The following is an 18,590-nucleotide window of genomic DNA, read 5'->3' as shown; positions in this document are numbered from 1 at the left end:
GGGCTTGAACCGCCTGTTGCCGGGAGCCGTTATCGCAGCGATTGGACGGCGAGACGAAGGTGTGCCAGTCACAGCACTTTTGCAGTTTTGCAAGCATTGGAGTTTTTTTCCTACGATAAGCAGTAGATCACGAGACATTCGTTTCTGAGTGAGCCCGAGTACAAGAGATCCTACTCCCTACTGACTTGAGAAGCTGCCGCATGGGCTAGAGACAATTGAACAGCAGACAAGATGCAGGCATTGAGCAGGCCGGTGCTGAGGCAGGCCGCTGCGAGAGGAGTGACACACGGCAGCACACGAACATACACACGAGCCAGCAATACGGCCCTCACACGGCAATTGCAAACGCCTACAACACCATCACGTCAACAACAACACATCCGCAGGCTAGCAACCTCCCGCCACGACGACGGCTCCGCCCGCTCAGCAGTCATCAACGTACTGAACAACATCGCCAGCAAACGTGAAGTGCAACAATACCTCGCCCAATTCACCTCCGTCTCCTCTCAACAATTCGCCGTCATCAAAGTCGGCGGGGCGATCTTGACGGACTACATCGACCATTTATGTGCTTCCCTGCGCAATCTAAACCAGATGGGTCTCTTCCCCGTCATCATCCACGGCGCTGGACCACAGCTGAACAAATTGCTGGAGGAGGCGGGTGTGGAGCCGAGGTACAAGGAAGGCATCCGCATCACAGACGGCAAGACGTTGGGGATCGCGAGGAAATTGTTCTTGCAGGAGAACTTGAAATTGGTCGAGGCGTTGGAGAGCTGGGGTGTGCGGGCACGGCCGATAACGTCGGGCGTGCTGATGGCAGATTATAAGGACAGGGAGACGTATGAGTTTGTGGGCGAGGTCAATCAGGTTAATACGCCGAGTATCAAGGCGGCGATCGCGGATGGCTACATTCCCGTCTTGACCTGTATGGCTGAGAGCGAGGACGGGCAGGTATTGAACGTCAACGCTGACAAAGCCGCTGCCGAACTCGCGCGTGCGTTGGTGCCGCTCAAGATTGTCTACCTGTCCGAGAAAGGTGGGATCACGGACAAGGAGACTGGGAAGCTGGTCGAGGCGATTAATCTGGATGAGGAATATGAGGAGTACATGAAGAAGTCGTGGGTTATTCACGGGACAAAGAGTAAGATTCGCGATATCAAGACTTTGTTGGATGATCTTCCACGTTCCTCTTCTGTGGCGATTATTCATCCTGAAAGTCTGGAGCGTGAGCTCTTTACTCACTCGGGTGCTGGGACGCTTATACGACGAGGGACGAAGTTGCAGCAGGCTTCGTCGTTGGAGGAGCTGGATACGCAGGGGTTGGCTATGTTGAAGCAGACGCTTGTGAGGGATCGTGCGGGTTTGGACTCGGCTGCTGTGGTGGATCGGTATCTTGATACGCTCAAGTCGCGATCATTCCGCGCCTACTTTGACGACAACATGGAGGCTTTAGCTATTGTCCTTCCACCAGCACCCGGCTCGACAAACCAGCTCGCACACCTCTCCACCCTCACGATGACACGATCAGCCTGGCTTAGCAACATTGCTGATAATGTTTTCCAGCAATTGAAACGCGACTACCCAAATCTTGCCTGGACGGTGAAACAAGACGACGAGAACTTGACTTGGTTTAGCGAGAAGGCGGACGGCAGTATCGCCAAGAAGGGTGAGGTACTCTTCTGGTATGGTGTCGACAACCCCGAGGAGGTGCGCCAACTCATGTCCGAGTTCGTGCAGCATGGTAGACAAATGTTTGGTGATGTAAATCTTGAGAGCCAACTTCACCGCGCTGCGGCTGCGGCGGAGAGAATAAGGGCTGGCGCCGCGAGCATCATTGCCAGAAGGCCAGGAGGATCAGCTCATCAACAGCAACAGCAGCAAGCCCGTGCCTTCTCAACCAGCACCCGCCAACTACGACGCTCCCACCCAGCCAACCAACACCAAAAACGAAACTACGCCACCACAAACCCGAACCCTCCCCTCGGCATCCACAACTCCGAAAAGAACTACCCCTCCCGCATAGCCCTCATAGGCGCCCGCGGCTACACAGGCAAAGCCCTCATCGACCTCTTAAACCGCCACCCCAATATGGATCTCTGCTACGTCAGCTCCCGTGAACTCGCAGGCCAGAAACTAAAAGAATACACGAAGAAGGATCTCGAGTATTCAAACTTAAGTCCAGAGGATGTGCGACGTATGGCGCAGGCGAAGGAGATAGACTGCTGGATCATGGCGTTGCCGAATGGAGTCTGTGCGCCATTTGTCGAGGCTATTGAAGAGTCAGGACAGGCGAGCGAGGCGCTGGTCGTGGATTTGTCGGCGGACTACCGTTTCGATGGGAACTGGACGTATGGACTCCCCGAACTCGTCCAAAGAAGCAGAATTGCCAGTGCAAAACGCATCTCAAACCCAGGCTGCTACGCCACCGCCGCACAACTAGGCATCGCCCCTTTACTCCCCTTCCTCGCCCCTTCGCCTGCACACCCGACGGTCTTCGGCGTGAGTGGGTACAGTGGCGCAGGGACTAAGCCATCTCCTAAGAACGACGTGAAGAATCTGACGGACAATCTTATCCCTTACTCCCTGACTGACCATATCCACGAGCGGGAAATCAGTAACCAGTTAGGGGCGGAAGTGGCGTTTATCCCGCATGTGGCCGTTTGGTTCGCGGGTATTCATCATACGATTTCCATACCGTTGAAGGAGAAGATGGCGAGTCGCGATGTTAGGAATTTGTTTCAGGTATGCCGCCCCCTCCTGTTCCCCCTGTGCCTCCTCACTTCTCCCACCACACCCACTTCATCTCCCTGCTGACATCACTGGTTCAACACAGGACCGCTACCACAACGAACCCCTCATCACTATCACGGGCCAATCGCCCCTGGTGAAGAATATCGCGAATAAACACGGGGTGGAAATCGGCGGGTTCGCGGTCCACTCGTCTGGCAAGCGGGTGGTGGTCAATGTTACCATTGATAATTTGTTGAAGGGGGCCGCGACGCAGTGTTTGCAGAATATGAATTTGGGGCTGGGGTATGCGGAGTTTGAGGGGATTCCCGGGGTGTGAGAAGTCTGACAGGAGGTAACGACGGACTGATGTCGTGCACCCTGTATATATGCTACGCACTTACACAGGCGACGCGATAGCCGGCGGCTGCTACTGCTGCTAGCATCGTTGATACCTGTACGTACATCTCAGCAAATCGAGTCGTGGTCGTTCATCTTGCCCTTCTCTCCTTCGTCATTGTGACTCTGTCTCCGGGGTGGGCTCAGAGGATTGCTTGCACATCTTCGTTCTCTCCGGCGTCGAACGTTCGCTCCTGTGCTGGTGGTGCTGGTGGACACGGCATATATTTCGGTAGCGATTCACCGAAATGAAGCGGTGCTAAGGGTCGGGACGACAGCGAAGCGTAGGCTTCGACTTTTCGAGCTGATCTGAGGAGCAAAGATATAAGTGCGTGTGCGTGATGTGGCTGCATTAGGTGACGATGTTCTCAAAGGTATAGCTTGCATGCTTGACGAGAGCTTGCGCTGGCGGGCGTTGAAAGATCGCTCAGCTTTTATGATGTCTTGTAGTGACGGTTGGAGGGACCAATCTACTTCGCAGCTTGGCCACCCGAGCTAGAGTATGGCACTCCTGTAGACCTATGTGTGAAGTACAATCTAGTTCTCAGCGCCCCCATAGCCACTAACGCTCTGCAAACGAAGCCATCACGCTCCCCGGACCGTCACCAGTCAACTTCTGCTCATTTCCTTCCCATCTCGAACTCCAGACGCTGAACCGGTAGAAGTTCGCTTCCAAACCCAACCTCAGCCTGCGTAAGACTCACGTCTTTCCCAACCTTCAAGCGATTGGCCTCCACGACGACGACACCATACACCGCAGCCACACGCTCCAGCAAGCCGAAGACCTTGGAAGGCTCTGTTATGAACACCACTGGCAGGACAAAATACTTGACGTCCGCCAATCGAAAGTCGTGCGAGCCTGCGCAAGACGAATCCGCCCATGAGAAATCAGTAAGCCACGGTCTGTAGAAGGGCCGGATGCGTGTTACGCCAACGCCTGCCCCGAATGTATATACTGCGCCCACCTGTCTGAAGTCGTCTGGGAAGAACCGGTGCTCGGACTCGGCGACCTACGATGGAATCGGATCAGTACTCTGCTCCCTTAACCACGTGCTCGAAGAGGCAAGACACGTACCCCACCATAGCTTTCGGTATGCTCTTGCACTATCCTCTCCACCTCCAGCTTCGTCGCCGCACAATCTGCATCGCCAGCTCCGTCGTCTGGACTGAGTACAACGATGAGTCTGAATCCACCTCGATAGCTTTCCAAGTCCATCGGTCGGGCGGCGGTCCTCGCATTTTCAGCTCGACCCTCACAGCTCGTCGAACTTTCGGAAGCCACTTCGCTCTTTTCGGCCCTCTGCGCCAGACCGCTAGCATCATCACATCTGTAGATCAACTCCGCCTCGACTCCCCGGATGCATTCATCCGCCTCCCGAATCTGGTCAAGCACTGCGGTAAGCTTGCTGATCTGCATAGGAAGCCAACAACCTGGGCCCACAAGCACGTTGACCTTCCCCGTGAAGTCCATGTCAAGGACCCGATCAGTTGCGGCATGGCTGGGTAGCTGACTTATCGCAGAGTCGACCGACAGCCTCATGGCGTGCAGGGCCGGACCATTAGCTGGAACGTCGACATCTTGATCATAGCTTCCGAAGGTGGCGCCAGGCTCATGGTCCACATGATCGGCCGCGGAGAAATCTTGGGCCTATGTCTGTATAGCTCTAAGTCAGTATGCCAAAGCGCAGATTCGAACAGATGTGTATGATGTGTTTCACCTTCTCATTCAATGGCTTCACGGACGCAGCGATGAGGTGTTCCTCCGCCCAATAGGAGACACGTGTATACACGGAGACAGGGGTGTTGTAGTTGAGGAAGATCGTGAGTCGGAAGAGACCACACCTTACATCCTTCCGCTCCTCATAGTTCCGCAATTAGTCCAGCAATCAAGTTGGAATCATCGCCGGTGCTGCATGACCGAGATGATCCTCTTGTGCCTTGCCGCTGGCGATGAGGCTCGTAGTAAAGCATTTGTGCGATACGAGAGAGGGCACGCCACGATCTCCTAGCACCCGTGGAGTCGAGTTGGCGCCGGAGAACTCTAGCTTGCTTCTCGCACCTCTTAGGCCGGCGAGGGTGAGTCTGGAGGCCGCCGAAACAGACATGAAGTGGGTAACTAGCGTTATGTCTCCCGCCTTGTATGTAGTGTGGTTGTGTTCTTCTGCTGCAGGTAGAAAATGACAAGAGCGAAGAAGTGCAGAGAGTGGTGGTGCTAAGTCAAGGTTGCACTGGCAGGGGGCGGTTTTGTTTGCACATGCAGAGTCCGTGCGCAAGCTTCACCTCGCCGATTTGGGAAGGAGCGCTTCCATGACATGTGGAATGTCCCTGCAGCAGTAACTATGTTCGTATAACACTATGCTAATCTATCAGTATATCGCTTCATCACATGCGCAGGATAGTTGAGCAGCAAAGCATTACTGCAGCTCCCACAGCTACTTCTTTTCCTCCTCAACAGCCTCGATCACATCGCTCATGAACGCCCCTCCAAGCAGAATAGCGGGCTCATTCAGCTTATGATGTTCGTAGCTGAGGGTGCCAACACCACCGGCTTCAAGGATCAGACTAGGATTGTCCGCGATGTTCTTCGCCACCCATCGACCAGCGAAAGCTCGTAAGATGTGGCCGTGAGCGATGATCAGGACATCGTATGGTTCTTTGACGGAGCCTTTCGGCTTACCAATAGCGTGGGCGTGGAATCGTGTCCGGATATCGTCGATCAAGTCGTCGAGACGTTGTGTGATCTGCTGTGGTGATCTAAAGCATAGTCAACTATTCATGTATCTTTTGCCCGTAGAGCATAGCAAGCGTTGCTAAACAGGAACATACTCTCCACCAGGACACCCATCCCGCCAGATATTCCACTCCTCCGCGCCATCCTTCTGCCGCTGCTCCGCAATCTGCTTCGAAGTAATGCCCTCATAATCACCATAGTCCCACTCTCGTATCGCCTCCGTCACCTCAACCTTCGCTCTTATATCACCACCGTTCGCCTTCCCCACTATCCTACCATCAATACTCTTCTCCGCACCACCGTCTCTATCACTTCCTACGCCAGGACCTTTCACCACTCGATCTCCCTGATTTGTCTCGGCGATATCGCCGTGCTTGTCCCAGGGTATGTCTCCCTCCTTACAACCCAGACCTAGGAGTTCGAGAGTCCGCTGAGCTCTTTTGCGAGGCGAGACGTAGATATGTGCGAGGTTTTTGGTAACGATGAGGCGATCTGCTCCTACTAGTGCTCGACCTGTAGCTCGTATACGCTTCTCGCCATTGGCTGTGAGCGGGATGTCTGACGTTCCTGTATGCCGGCCATTCAGAGACCATTCCGTCTCGCCATGGCGGATGATGAAGACGCGAGGGGTTGTCATGGTCACAGTCGTCGTGTCTAGCTATAACCTGGCGTCCCAATTTCCCAGCTCTCAAGTCTCACAGAGCAATTGCAGATCAGAGATTAAAGCACTGTTCCTATCGTCTCAATATACCTTGAGCTATTGGTGGGGCCTGTCTGCTACGTCACTCCCCGTCAGAGTATATACATGCCATCGAGGTGTCCTGGTTGCTGAAGTAGCCCTGTAAAAGGATTACGGACCACCCAGCAGCCTTGTACCTCACACGAGGCAATCGCCGCTCTCTAGGTCGTGATCGCGGACTGACGTAGGAGTGACAAAGCATGAGGCTGCATAAGAGCGGAAGGCTTCGGACATTACGCCATGCCAAATACAGACACACGCGCACGATCAAGCAGTATGATCGGCGACTGGTATCGGAGAGGCGTGATGGTAGCGGTAATGCGTACGAAAAAAGATACTGAAGATAAGACTCCTTTGACATGCGTATATATCCCTAATGCTATCCTCCGAAGATGCTGGGATGGAAAAAGCCTTGATCCCTAACCACGCCATGCCACAGTTGATACTGACTCTAACCCAGCCCATCTTCGTACACACTAAGAGACCACCTGCGCGCTGATCACCGCCACGAGCTTGCGTGTCGTGCTGCTCGCTATAAGACACTACCACAATCTGACCTGTCGGTCCCTCGCCCTTCCGAGGCGACAAAAGATACATCTGGCGGCTGGAAAAATTCCAGAACCAGAATAGAAGCGCTGCACAAACCCACCCAACCTCATTCAAAACAAAGAAGAAATCCAGTCATCGCAAAATGCAAGATGCCCGTGTCGATGGCCAGGCCCAGAAGAACGCCGTGAACAATGCCTTTTGAAGGATGATACTGACAAGTGAGAGTCCTTTGCCTGCTGAGAAGGATTATGTGTATGTACGTCGTACTGTATCGAGTGGTCGGATGTGGGCGTAGATGTTTCCTCTCTTCTCTAGAGTCCATTTGGTGCTGCTGTTCTCGACCTCACGCCAATCCACTGCCTTGCGGCATGAGAATGCTATTTTGGAGCCCAAAAATTATTGATGAATAGCGAAAGATGTCGAAGTAGCTGGTGGACCTCGCGAGATGCTCGTATGTTTCGTGTAAGCTCAAGAAATGATGCGATGGCGACTTCGTTTGGAATCGGATGGTGTTATACCCTTGTTCTCACTGGCCCTTCCGAATCATTTTCTCTCACCTCTTCGGCGTCCCTGCTCATGCTAGAGCTCAGCGATCCTACCGCACCCCAATAGCATGTCGTGGCCCCAAAGAACTACTCGAACTGTGCGCGCTCGGCTCCGACGAATCAATAGGGGCGGAACGATTACTATCACCACTCCCCGCGCTAGCCGAAGCGGAACCCGTCAGACTGCGTACTTGGGCACCATGTATGGGTTTGGGTGGGTATAAGTTGCTCACCCCTGTTTGTTGCTCAATCTGCTGCGGAGCGACGCTGTTGCCGTGACCTGGCGGGTGGCGAGGCACTGGGGCGCGTACTGCGCCATTCGGAGGGCTAGGCCGACTATTCGGGTGGCCGCCCATTGGGGGTGGTGGGCCGTAGCCGTTCGGTGGTGACGGGCGGAAGGCCGGGCGACCGTTGGGGCTGAGTGGATTGCCTGGGCTTTGGCTACCACGGCGGGACATGGGCGGTTGTGGGTAGGCGCCTGGTGGTGGGCCACCATAGCTACCGTTCGGATGACCGCCTTGTTGTAGCTCGTTCAATCGTTCTGCTGTTAGTGAATTCGTCCTCGATTCAACGCCCATGTTCATACGGTCAACATTGCCATAGCGATCTGACGAATAGCCAACGAGTGGGTTGCTCATCAATTCTTCGTGCAGACCTGGCATTTGTGACATGATTGTAGCGCTCGTCCTGTTCTTCGGCTGTGGTCGCTGCTTGAATGGGCCACGACTCTGACGTCCACCTGGTCCTCCAGTCATCAATTCCGGATTAGTGCGGAGTTGGCTCGCACTAGGAGCTTTTCGTGTTCTCCGTGAGGTGACGCTCATCATGTCCAGATTGTCGACGTCTGCGTGTGGCACGGGCGCACCGCCCATTGGGTCGAAGAAGTCTTCTCCATCCTCATCATCATCATCGTCGTACCCTCCACCTCCACGTCCACCACCACCTCGCTGAGGAGGCGGGGGCGGGCCTCGTCTTCTACCCACGTTATACTCGCGCTCTCTCAAAGCCAGCTCCTTCTGCCGTAATGCCAGCTCTCGCTCGCGCATTTGCAGATCGCCAGAGTTCGAAGGTGTCATGCCGTCATATCCAGCCTCGACTAGTTGCCCATCCGGTATTCCGTCATACAGCATCAGGTGACTGAACTCCTCCAGATCATTGTTCTCGAACGACTGTCTCCGTGACATCTGGCCTGGTCCACGAGGACCTGGTCCGTAGCCATTGCCATTCATCCGTGGCGGGTAGCCATTCATAGATGGCCTGCCTCCACGCATAGGAGGAGGTCCACCAGCTGCAGAAGGCGCTCGGCTGCCACGTCCACCTTGGCCAGGTCCAGGTCTCGGCATGGGTGCGCCATTGGGCGGAGGCTGACCATACGACGCGCCGCGAGGCATTGGTTGCTGGGACATTCGCGCTGGTGGCGGGGGAGCTTGTTGTGCTGCTACGGGTGATGTGGATTGTTGTGGTCGTTGCTGGTTGGCGATGTTGATCTGGTGTAATATGGCGTACATGGTCTCTATGCGTGGCACTTGCATTTGCACTTCCTGTGCAAGCTTTGTTGGCGATCCAAGGTAGGTCTCGATCTCCATTGGTCTTCTGGCGCTGAAATCTTGGTACATGGTGCTGTTGGCTTCTGATGACACGACCATCTGCTCCATGATCTGTTCTCGGAAACCAGGTCGGAACACGCAGCCCTGTGCCTGCGCGAGTGCCATGAGCTCGTCGATGATGCCGAAGATGAGCGATCGGACGCCAACCTTCTCCAGAAGATCGGCGTGGGATGGCGTTTCGAACATGACGCTGGTCGGATGGAATGCAATGGGTCTAGCACACGTCAGTGGAGTCCAGACAGTTTTGAAATGTGTATGTGACGCTTACCCAATCATCCGGTCGTATTGCTGCTGCCTGATATTTGGCGAAACCTCACAATCGACTTGTCCAGACTTCAGCGTCATCGCCAGCGCCTCGGCCATATCTTGCTGTATAGATTGTGGTATGGTCTGACTGTCACTCTGTGTCGAGCCCACCCATAAATCTGTGGGGCCCTTGTGTTCGAACTCGCTTGCGCCAATCTGTGTAATCTCTGCTCCCGATACCAAGGAAAGAACGACATTTGTAGGGAAGCGCTCCTCCAAGTACTTTTCTATGCCAAGGGTGTGGGTAGTGTTGACGAGGATGCAGGTGTGTTGTGGCGCTACGACAGGCTCGATCACTGAGGCGAGGTCGTAGACATCGGGTAGGGCTTTGACACAAAGGACGACGTAGTCGAAGGAGGCTCGCGATATGCCGGCGGCTTCTTCGGGTGAGCGCACCACTGCGACAGACGTCAGTCTTTGTTGCTTGTATCACAGGTTGTATAGCACTGCTTACCGTGTCTCGGCTTGAAGCGCTCATTGCCGAACTTGCTAGATCTGTATGCGCCGTCAGCATTGTTTGCCATGTCTCACAGCTGCGTATGTCTCTGCTCCTGCCGTACCTGAATGATACGCCATACTGTGAGACGGCATCGTAGCCACTCTTCCATACCAGCGTCACGTCGCAGGCATTCGTGGCCGAGAGTCGCCAGGAAAGGAAGGCAGAGACCGCATTTCCACCCACTGTACACACGCGCTGCATTAGCTCATCGTCGTTGTCCATCGCCATTGTGAAGGTCGTGGGCAATGGATGCAAGTCAAGATCAAGCAAATGAGTAGTCTGGAGCCCTGTGCAACCCAATCTTTCGTGAGTCGCGTCCTTGAAGATTCGGATGAGGTTAAAAGTGGGTACGGCCGGCAGGATGGTGAGATGGTATAGGGATGGGATAGATTCGCAGCAATAGGGAGGGATATGGATATGGATATCGTGCACGCACCTGAGAGGATCCGTAATCGAGGAGTCGTCGGCGCCATTATTATTATTGCTGTGCCTTCCTGTCGCCAATCCAGGCCAGTAATGACAGGACGGGGATGACGGTGCGTGGGAGCGTGGTTTGCTGGGCGAGCTCAGATCAGAGCAGGCCAGCAACAGGCACCACGGCGTCGGCGGCGGCAGCGGTTGGCACTGACTTTGATGCCGCGCAGATTAGTGCCCGAAGCTACGGACTTTGTCGCAGTTTCAGAAAAGGGAAATCCTGGCGGGCCCAAAATTTTCCTGGATCCTGGGCCAAAGTTTCTTGGGTCGCTGATGAGAGGACGGTAATATAACGAGCGTGGTGGAGAGGGTAGAGAGCGCTGAATTGACACCCAAAAGCCTTCGAGCAGTATAAGCGATGGTTTTGATGCGTGGATGGATGGACAACGTGGAACGCACAGCTAGCTGCAGGCGACGAAGTAAGAGCAAGCATGCACTATAGACTACCCTGACATGCAACTAGCAGCGGGCGACGCTTGATCGTCGTTGAGCGCCTTCCCATGGTCTGACTGGAAGCACCCTAGGACCGACTCTGCGCGGCAATTGGCTCGCAGGGCTGGCGGCTCTTGCAATAATAATCATACAAAGAAATAGCAATAATGCCCGACGCCGCAATAGATCACACATTTCTCTCAGCGACAGGCGCGAACGAATGCCTTTCACATGCCGGCTGCACAGTGAATAGCGAGTACGACCCATTGGCCGTGCTCCTGCCCAGCATTTCTCACGTTGCGCGTGGCAAAGGCAGGGCTCGTGGAGGTGCAACTCAAAAGTGCTCCCACCCGCGGATTGAGGCTGGTGAAGGTAGTCCGCGCGTCACTCAAGTGCATCACCGCTCACCCCAGCTCGAGAAGGATCGGATAGCCTGTAAGAATGCCCGAAAAGGTCTCTCGACAGCGCGCGATTATTACTATTGTTATTACAGTATCATCAAAGCCGTCGCTTTCGCTTGCATGTCAACTGCCCATCTCTCACCCTACTGGAGATCTTCCTGACGACTTATGGTCAAGATCTGATGTCGGAGATGCTGTGGACATGCTGTAAGAGACACGCAAGCAGCATCATGTTCTTCAAACTCCCGCGAGCATTTTCCGCTCGAGCTGTGTTCTCCTTTCCGTTCCCGAATCGCTTATTGCGGGTATAGCAAGCTCTAGAAGCTCGCAAACTTGACAGCTTGGCGTTCGCGCCACGACGAACCCAGCCGTCCAACAACGACAGACTAATGGCAGTTGTATGTTCCCGCCCGCGACTGTGGTATTTCGGTGGCCGACAGATTGAGAGTGAGACAAAGGAAGGTCAGTCGTTATCGTCTCTCACCGCTTGCAGACACATATGAGGGTCGCGTGAAATGAAGAGGCGCTCGAAGCATCGACAATTCGCTTGCAAACTTTTTACAACTTTCTACCATTTCGACCTTGTTTTTGCGGTGCGGCTGATGGGCACGACTTGACCAAGCGTTGGTGAACGTACCACGACTTTTGAACGACATGCTCATGACAAATGTCACCACTCGGTTTCGTATCGTAAAATCTGACAGCACTTGAATCCTTGCCAGCCGGACCCGACATGAACGCAAGGGCACGGCGCGTGTCGAAAGCACACAGCATCGAGCTCCTCCTATATCCGTTGCTGGCTCATTCCGTAACACAGCCTTTCAATCGCACTACTACTCATGTTCGTTGTGCTTGCTGCGAATGCATGTAAGACGGAAATAGCGATGCATGGCGGCTGCAAGAAGCAGATCCTTTTGCTCGCCACACTCTGACGATCTCCCGCTGTCCGGTGGCCGCAACGATTCAACGGCTTCGGCTCCGTTCAGAGACTGATGGCATCATCGGATTGTTGATCATCTCGAACTGTCGACGATCCAAGCTGAGAATGAAAGCGACGAATGTCACTGCCCGCTCCGCAATCCATCCCCGATTTCTACTTCTCCTGAAAACGCCTTCGTGTGACAATAATCCCCACCACAAAGTGCTCCGACGATCTTTGATAGTATATGCGTTGTACCTGCATGTTCGGAAAACGTGAAACATGTAGCTCATTAATGGTGCTTGTATACCATGGCGGATAAGATCGTCCAGCAGATCTTCCCCTACGCATTCGCGTTCGTGCGCGGGCTCAGGCAGAGTGCTCGCGCCACTATGAACAGACTTCTCTCCTGTCGTCGTAGAACGATCTGATGCGAATAGTGTTGTGGCGCATGACTACAGTCCATTGTCAGACGGCACATTCCTTACACAACTCTTCCGTATCATTTCCACGCATGGATCCGGCAATTCATATACCCGAAAAAGCGCAGACGCTTCTCGGCAGGAGCACGAAGCCGTCTGATAATCTCTTCACGGTACGAGTTATACATACGATCTTTATTTGTCCAAGTGTGGAATGACCAAAGTGGACAAGCCTCTCCCAACACATGGCAAGCGTCAAACGCTTAAGATTAGGCATAATACGCCACAGATATACTCTTCGTCTACTGGAAGCAGACAAGGCCGAACGGTATACGATATCGCCTGATATTGCACTGACTCGCTGGGTTGCCGCGCAAAAGTACGACTATGCTTGTCTATATTAGAGCTCGTACCGCCGAAGCATTTGGTGCTTTGAAAGCAGATGTTGACGAGAAGAGTCAAGGAGCTTGGCATCGATGTTCCTATCTGATCACTGCTTGTGGCTCCTATTGGGCAGGTCAGCATCGCGCCGTGACGATGGCTGGGCATGATCCCTTGCAGCACTACTGAAAGGATATAGCTGGACGATCAGCCTTGCGCAGAACCGACAACTTGTCTCTATTTCTTCTTGTGCGACTTCGCTGTGAGCCAGACGCCAGGATAGTCTCTGCGACTCACGACAGCTTCGCCTGGCGCAATGTAGTATGATTCGTCTTCCCATCTTACCCCAGCGCTCCGGACTTGTGGCGGCAGAGGTAGCAGTATCCACCTGCCTTTGCCACACCAGAACAAGCATACGCGTCGGGAATTGAAACAAGCAGCGCAGGTGAAGTCGTGCGTCCTGTCGGTGGTCCATACCGTGTCTGAAGTACATTTGTGCATCCAATGCCACATGCAGCCAGTAGAGTGGAATCGCTTGGTCGGGAATGGTATGGACGTCTTCGCGACTACTCACTGTTGGTGTAGTTGTGCTTGCTCGTTGACAGACTGAAGGACCATGGGCGCTACTTTGGCAATGTTGTCCAGATCGGCGTGAGCCAGGCATCGCGGAGTCTATCAGTGGAGCGAAGGTGAGATTCGCCGTAAGCCTACGGACAGTGTCACTGGCCAAGCACTGTTTTGCCTGAAGGCTGCGGCTACTGCTCGTCATGGCAGAGCGCTCTGGCTGGCCCAGACTTCTAGAAGCCGACGACTGCTGTGCAGAGAATCCTCGCAGCGCAGCCGGACGATGCGGCGGGCTAGCAGTTCCATACTCCAGAGGGTCACATTCAAGACCCACGAATAATTCAGATCCGCTGTAGCTTATTAGTGGTGTGAGCATAGGTGGCTGGTCTCGTCGACATACCTATCGTCCTAAACACCCTCCATCTCGACAATGCTTCCGCCGCTTTGTTTGATCTCCAATTAGGATTCTTCACCATCTTCGTCGTCGCTTGGACCGTCGCACAAGTCCTGTAAAGCCAGTTCAAGAGCTGCGTTTCGCTGCTTCAAGCCTCTGATGTCTTCCGGTGTACTCGCATCTCGAGGCTCTGGACGGCCCTCATACTTCGAGGCTTTGATCAGGGTTGCGTGTCGTAGTTGTGCAATCTCAGCATCGCGTTCACGAATGATGGCAGACAGTTCCCGCCACATGCGATCTTTGGAAGCCACTAATTCGTCTTTCTCCAGGATCAAGCGGTCTTTCTCGGCAAATATGTGTTTGATTAGAGTAATGTGCTGCTCGGCGTAGGTGTTGGTCGCCATTTTCGATACCGAGTGTCGAGCTGAAAGGAAGCAGTGAGCATGTGTGATGAATAGCTGTGGCTGTGGGCTTGCATTAGAAAGTGAACGAGCGACAGTATCATATGCCTTAATCAAAGGGTGAGTAGCAATGCGTGCGCAACGCTGGCCACGTCCACGTTTGTCCATATGAGCTACACCCACCGAAACGTGTAAAGTAAGAGATTCGCTAGCACCGGCTGACTGTGTGAAGGTAAGAGGCTGGTCAGCAGACCTGCAGCTGGCAATGAATAGTAGTGCCACGGCCCCATAGGATGATATGCGTTGATAGCTTGGACAAGTGGTGGTCTTACCCAGACCCCAGGCTCTACGTCTTGAGTTGTCGTCGTCGCCAACGATAGGTGCAGAGTCGATCGATCATTTGTCTCCCTGCTTGTTGGTAGCCTGCCCAGCAGCACTACTGCCACCACCACTGACAGTCTCCTCGCCGAGTACTTTGGAAGCAGCCATGAACCTGTAACGACAAGTCAGTCTTGATCTGTTCAACGACGTAAGAACACACTCACATTCCACCAGCATAGCCACCCAAGCCACGCATGCCTTCCGCTTGCACCGCGGTCATACGTAAAAGGTTCTCCAGATCAGACATGTTGGCTGTAAGTTGTGCCAGCTGAGCATGGAGATGTGATAATTGGCGCGACTTTGATGCTGAGGTTGGCACTGTTGAAAGACGATTGTGCGTTGCACTTGGAGTGCGGCTCGTAGAGTTTGACATCGTATGCTGCGATCTGGTACCGTCTCACAAGGTACTCTATCTCGTATTTTCTTGCAAGGTGATCTTGGTTTGTAATGGGTGAAGGTAATGTTGATTCGTGAAGTCAGTACGCGTGAGTGGCGCGTCGGCTGCTCCCGCGAGTTTAAAAACATCAGTATGGATGTCTGTTCCTTCGCCCATCGACTCTTGAATAGCATCTTCATCATGGCACGACTACCGGCCAATCCAATACGAACCTATGTCATCACAGGGGCTGTTGCGGCTATCACAGCGGTTGGCACCTGGTATGGTGCCGGCCTGAAGACACGACAAGATTATGGCCAGGTATGCATATTCGAGAATATCTAAACAGCATAAACCTCACCATACTTGCAGGAGCGGAAAGCGGTACTCGAAGCGCCCATCTCAGAGCGCATTGAGCACATGGAGCTGGCCAAAACACGATTGACGAGCCAGAAGATGGCATTACAAAACAAGATCGACAAATTGACTGCAAAGACGGCTGAGGCTGCCAAATCTGAAGCATCACCATCCGCTGGTTGAGAAGTGGTCCTACAATATCTTGTGCAGCCATCAATACATCAACTCATTGGCGACCCACCCACGAGCAGAAGCCTCCTGGCTCTAGTCTGCATGACTGCTCCCGACCATGGTCAACGAAGCGAACCATTGTTGTGTCTGATCGAAACTTCAAGGAACTCGTGACACAATTGGGCTGCCATACAAGACAAATACAGAGCTGGCCAACCACGATTGTCCCATGTCTAAGACTCTGCGGCGATGGAGTGGCTCGCCCACATCCCCAACCATTTTTCAGAAGGCTCCGCTCAGCACGATGATCAACACCGAAGTCAATGGCTCATTTGCTGGTAATAGCGGCGCAACTGAGGTATGGGTCAGCCCATACAAAGGAACGATTGAACCTGTCTCCGCAAGAGTTTGACAGACATCGCTTAGCAGGAGGCAGTAATTTGTTCTCAGGCAGGACTACATGCCTGGCACATTACATGCAAGGCTGTGTGTATGTATGGTGAGCTGCATGAACGATGGCCGTGGTTGGCATGTAGCTCATAGTGGTGACAAGGAGGAGGCTCTTTGTGAGGCGAACCATGTCCATCAGGGATTAGCAATCATAAAACGCTGTTATAACGATTGGTTCACCATTGCACATTATGCGTCACATCAGTATACATCGACTGCAATGTCACGTGTTATAGATTATTTTCTCGTTGATCGTTCCTTCCCTTTTTGAACGTTCCTGCCTTAGGCCCGCGACAACGCGGCTTGGTTGCCTCCACATTTAAGCTTTCGTCATGTCAACAATCTCTCTGTTTCTATTGAACTTCTATCGATTGCACATTTGATCGCCACGCACTCGACCACTCTCTCGACGTACACAGATTGCTCACCATCCACCACCTGTTCACGACCGCACACAATCACCGCAAAGATGCCGGAGATCACTGTGAAAGTGAAGCACATGGGAAAGGTGTATGATGTCGAGGTTGACACAGACTCGACGGGTGAGGAGCTGAAGATGCAGCTCTACTCACTCACAAATGTCGAACCACAAAACCAGAAAGTATTGGCGAAGAAGATGGTCAAGGACGACACATCATTGTCCTCGCTGGGACTGAAGAGCGGCGCCACCATCACTCTTATGGGTGCTCCCTCAGCTGACATCATCATGGACTTGCCTAAGGAGCGCATGAAGTTCAGCGAGGACATGACAGAGGCAGAGCTTGCGCAGCAAGACGGCGCCACACCGGCTGGGCTGCAGAACACAGGCAACACCTGCTACGCAAACGCCACCCTCCAAACACTACGATGCATACCAGAGTTGCAAGAAGAGCTTCTGGGGTACAAGCCTCAGATCGCGCAAAGCGGCTCGTCCTCGTCATCACTCTTCTCGGCAGATCAGCTCGCGCAGCATGGCATTGGCGGGCTGGGTGGAGGCAACGATTTAACGGCTGCTCTGAAGGACCTCTACAAGCAGATGGGCGACACGCAGCAAGGTTTTCCTCCAATCATGTTCCTCACTACCCTCCGTCAGAAGTTCCCACAGTTTGCGGAACGAGCTAAGAGTGGCCATGGCTTTGCGCAGCAGGATGCTGAAGAGGTGTGGACACAGGTTGTGCAGACGCTTCACGACTCCCTTAAATTGCCTCCTGGCGACGGTTCTGGCAACTTTAGGAGCTGGGTTGAGAAGTACATGGGTGGGCAGTACGAGGTGACCACAACTTGCGATGATGCACCCGAGGAGGAAAGCACCACGGCGGCCGAGACCTTCCATGACCTCAAGTGCAATATCAATAGCGAGGTGAATCACTTGGCGGATGGGATGCGCATCGCTTTGAACGAGAAGCTCGAGAAGCGTTCGCCAACCCTGGATCGCGAAGCTACATACACACGCACATCTCGCATCTCCCGCTTACCCAAGCATATGCCTGTCCACATGATTCGCTTCTTCTGGCGCCGCGACACACAGAAGAAGGCGAAGATCTTGCGCAAAGTGACCTTCCAGCACGAGATCGATGTCACAGAGTTCTGCACGGATGAGCTCAGGAAGAAGTTAATTCCGGTTCGTGATCGGATACGAGAAGTAAGGAAGGAGGAAGAAGATGTGGAGCGCTCCAAGAAGAGACAGAAGCGCATGAAGGCGGAAGCTGAAGTCGAGGCTGTCAACGAGGGCAAAGTGCGCGCAGATGAGCCCATGCAGAAGCTGAAGGAGAAGGCAGAGCGGGAGAAGGCGAAGGATGGGTCATCTGCAGGCGATGCCAAGAAGGAGAAAGAGGACACCGAAATGGGCGGTACGGAGGAGAAGCATAAGACTGACGACGAGATCGAGAAGGAGCGTGCTGAAAAGGTCTTGTCGCTGAAGAAGAACGTGCTCGAGGCTGTGCACGAGGATATGAAGAAGGATTCGAGCGCCAATCAGACTGGTCTCTACGAACTTCGCGCTCTTGTCACTCACCAAGGCTCCTCTGCAGATTCCGGCCACTATACTGCGTACGTCAAGAAGTCTGCCACTCCTGGCAAGCCCGAGGACGGCAAGTGGTGGTGGTTCAACGACGAGAAAGTCCAGGAGGTTGAGGCCGAGAAGATCGAGACCCTCGCTGGTGGTGGTGAGACGCATTCGGCACTGATCCTCCTATATCGTGCTGTCGAGCTGCCGAAGATCGAAGAAGCCAATGGCTTCAAGGCATGAACGAGCGAAGGGGAGACCTCACAGCGGTGATGGTGGTCTTGCATGCCTGGCGACTAGATCCATAGATGAGTATGACTTCAACGCCACAACGATGATTCTCTACCCTGCTGATGGTCGCTCCTTCCCTGTTAAGCATGC

At 53.7% G+C, this 18,590-nt stretch overlaps 8 protein-coding genes across 8 annotated transcripts; 3 read left to right on the top strand and 5 right to left on the bottom strand.

Moving 5' to 3' along the window:
• Positions 1 to 231: 231 nt before the first annotated feature.
• ARG6 (Protein arg-6, mitochondrial) lies at positions 232 to 3,067 on the top strand (the record flags this gene model as incomplete). Its single annotated transcript, XM_064840248.1, has 2 exons — positions 232 to 2,742; positions 2,834 to 3,067. The coding sequence occupies 2 exons, from the start codon at positions 232 to 234 to the stop codon at positions 3,065 to 3,067; spliced, it is 2,745 nt and encodes a 914-aa protein (XP_064692128.1).
• Positions 3,068 to 3,746: 679 nt separating this feature from the next.
• Positions 3,747 to 4,666, bottom strand: LTS14_007555 (uncharacterized protein; the record flags this gene model as incomplete). The annotated part of the gene is made up of 2 exons (XM_064840247.1): positions 3,747 to 4,136; positions 4,202 to 4,666. 2 exons carry the CDS (start codon positions 4,664 to 4,666, stop codon positions 3,747 to 3,749), a joined length of 855 nt encoding a protein of 284 aa, XP_064692127.1.
• An 892-nt stretch (positions 4,667 to 5,558) lies between these two features.
• Positions 5,559 to 6,494, bottom strand: SHB17 (Sedoheptulose 1,7-bisphosphatase; the record flags this gene model as incomplete). The annotated part of the gene is made up of 2 exons (XM_064840246.1): positions 5,559 to 5,880; positions 5,953 to 6,494. 2 exons carry the CDS (start codon positions 6,492 to 6,494, stop codon positions 5,559 to 5,561), a joined length of 864 nt encoding a protein of 287 aa, XP_064692126.1.
• Positions 6,495 to 7,740: 1,246 nt separating this feature from the next.
• Positions 7,741 to 10,330, bottom strand: LTS14_007553 (uncharacterized protein; the record flags this gene model as incomplete). Its single annotated transcript, XM_064840245.1, has 4 exons — positions 7,741 to 9,511; positions 9,566 to 10,001; positions 10,058 to 10,098; positions 10,164 to 10,330. 4 exons carry the CDS (start codon positions 10,328 to 10,330, stop codon positions 7,741 to 7,743), a joined length of 2,415 nt encoding a protein of 804 aa, XP_064692125.1.
• A 3,824-nt stretch (positions 10,331 to 14,154) lies between these two features.
• LTS14_007552 (uncharacterized protein) lies at positions 14,155 to 14,493 on the bottom strand (the record flags this gene model as incomplete). The annotated part of the gene is made up of 1 exon (XM_064840244.1): positions 14,155 to 14,493. The coding sequence occupies one exon, from the start codon at positions 14,491 to 14,493 to the stop codon at positions 14,155 to 14,157; it is 339 nt and encodes a 112-aa protein (XP_064692124.1).
• Positions 14,494 to 14,886: 393 nt separating this feature from the next.
• LTS14_007551 (uncharacterized protein) lies at positions 14,887 to 15,118 on the bottom strand (the record flags this gene model as incomplete). Its single annotated transcript, XM_064840243.1, has 2 exons — positions 14,887 to 14,983; positions 15,036 to 15,118. 2 exons carry the CDS (start codon positions 15,116 to 15,118, stop codon positions 14,887 to 14,889), a joined length of 180 nt encoding a protein of 59 aa, XP_064692123.1.
• A 330-nt stretch (positions 15,119 to 15,448) lies between these two features.
• On the top strand, positions 15,449 to 15,787 carry LTS14_007550 (uncharacterized protein; the record flags this gene model as incomplete). The annotated part of the gene is made up of 2 exons (XM_064840242.1): positions 15,449 to 15,568; positions 15,620 to 15,787. The coding sequence occupies 2 exons, from the start codon at positions 15,449 to 15,451 to the stop codon at positions 15,785 to 15,787; spliced, it is 288 nt and encodes a 95-aa protein (XP_064692122.1).
• A 217-nt stretch (positions 15,788 to 16,004) lies between these two features.
• On the top strand, positions 16,005 to 18,452 carry UBP6 (deubiquitinating enzyme; the record flags this gene model as incomplete). The annotated part of the gene is made up of 2 exons (XM_064840241.1): positions 16,005 to 16,133; positions 16,512 to 18,452. 2 exons carry the CDS (start codon positions 16,005 to 16,007, stop codon positions 18,450 to 18,452), a joined length of 2,070 nt encoding a protein of 689 aa, XP_064692121.1.
• Between the last annotated feature and the right edge of the window lie 138 nt (positions 18,453 to 18,590).

This window comes from Recurvomyces mirabilis, assembly GCF_035927965.1.
Source record: "Recurvomyces mirabilis strain CCFEE 5264 chromosome Unknown scaffold_21, whole genome shotgun sequence".
In the NCBI taxonomy this organism is placed as follows: Eukaryota; Fungi; Ascomycota; class Dothideomycetes; order Mycosphaerellales; family Teratosphaeriaceae; genus Recurvomyces; species Recurvomyces mirabilis.
Note: the sequence above shows the minus strand (reverse complement) of the source record. Positions and strands in the feature narration are given on the sequence as shown.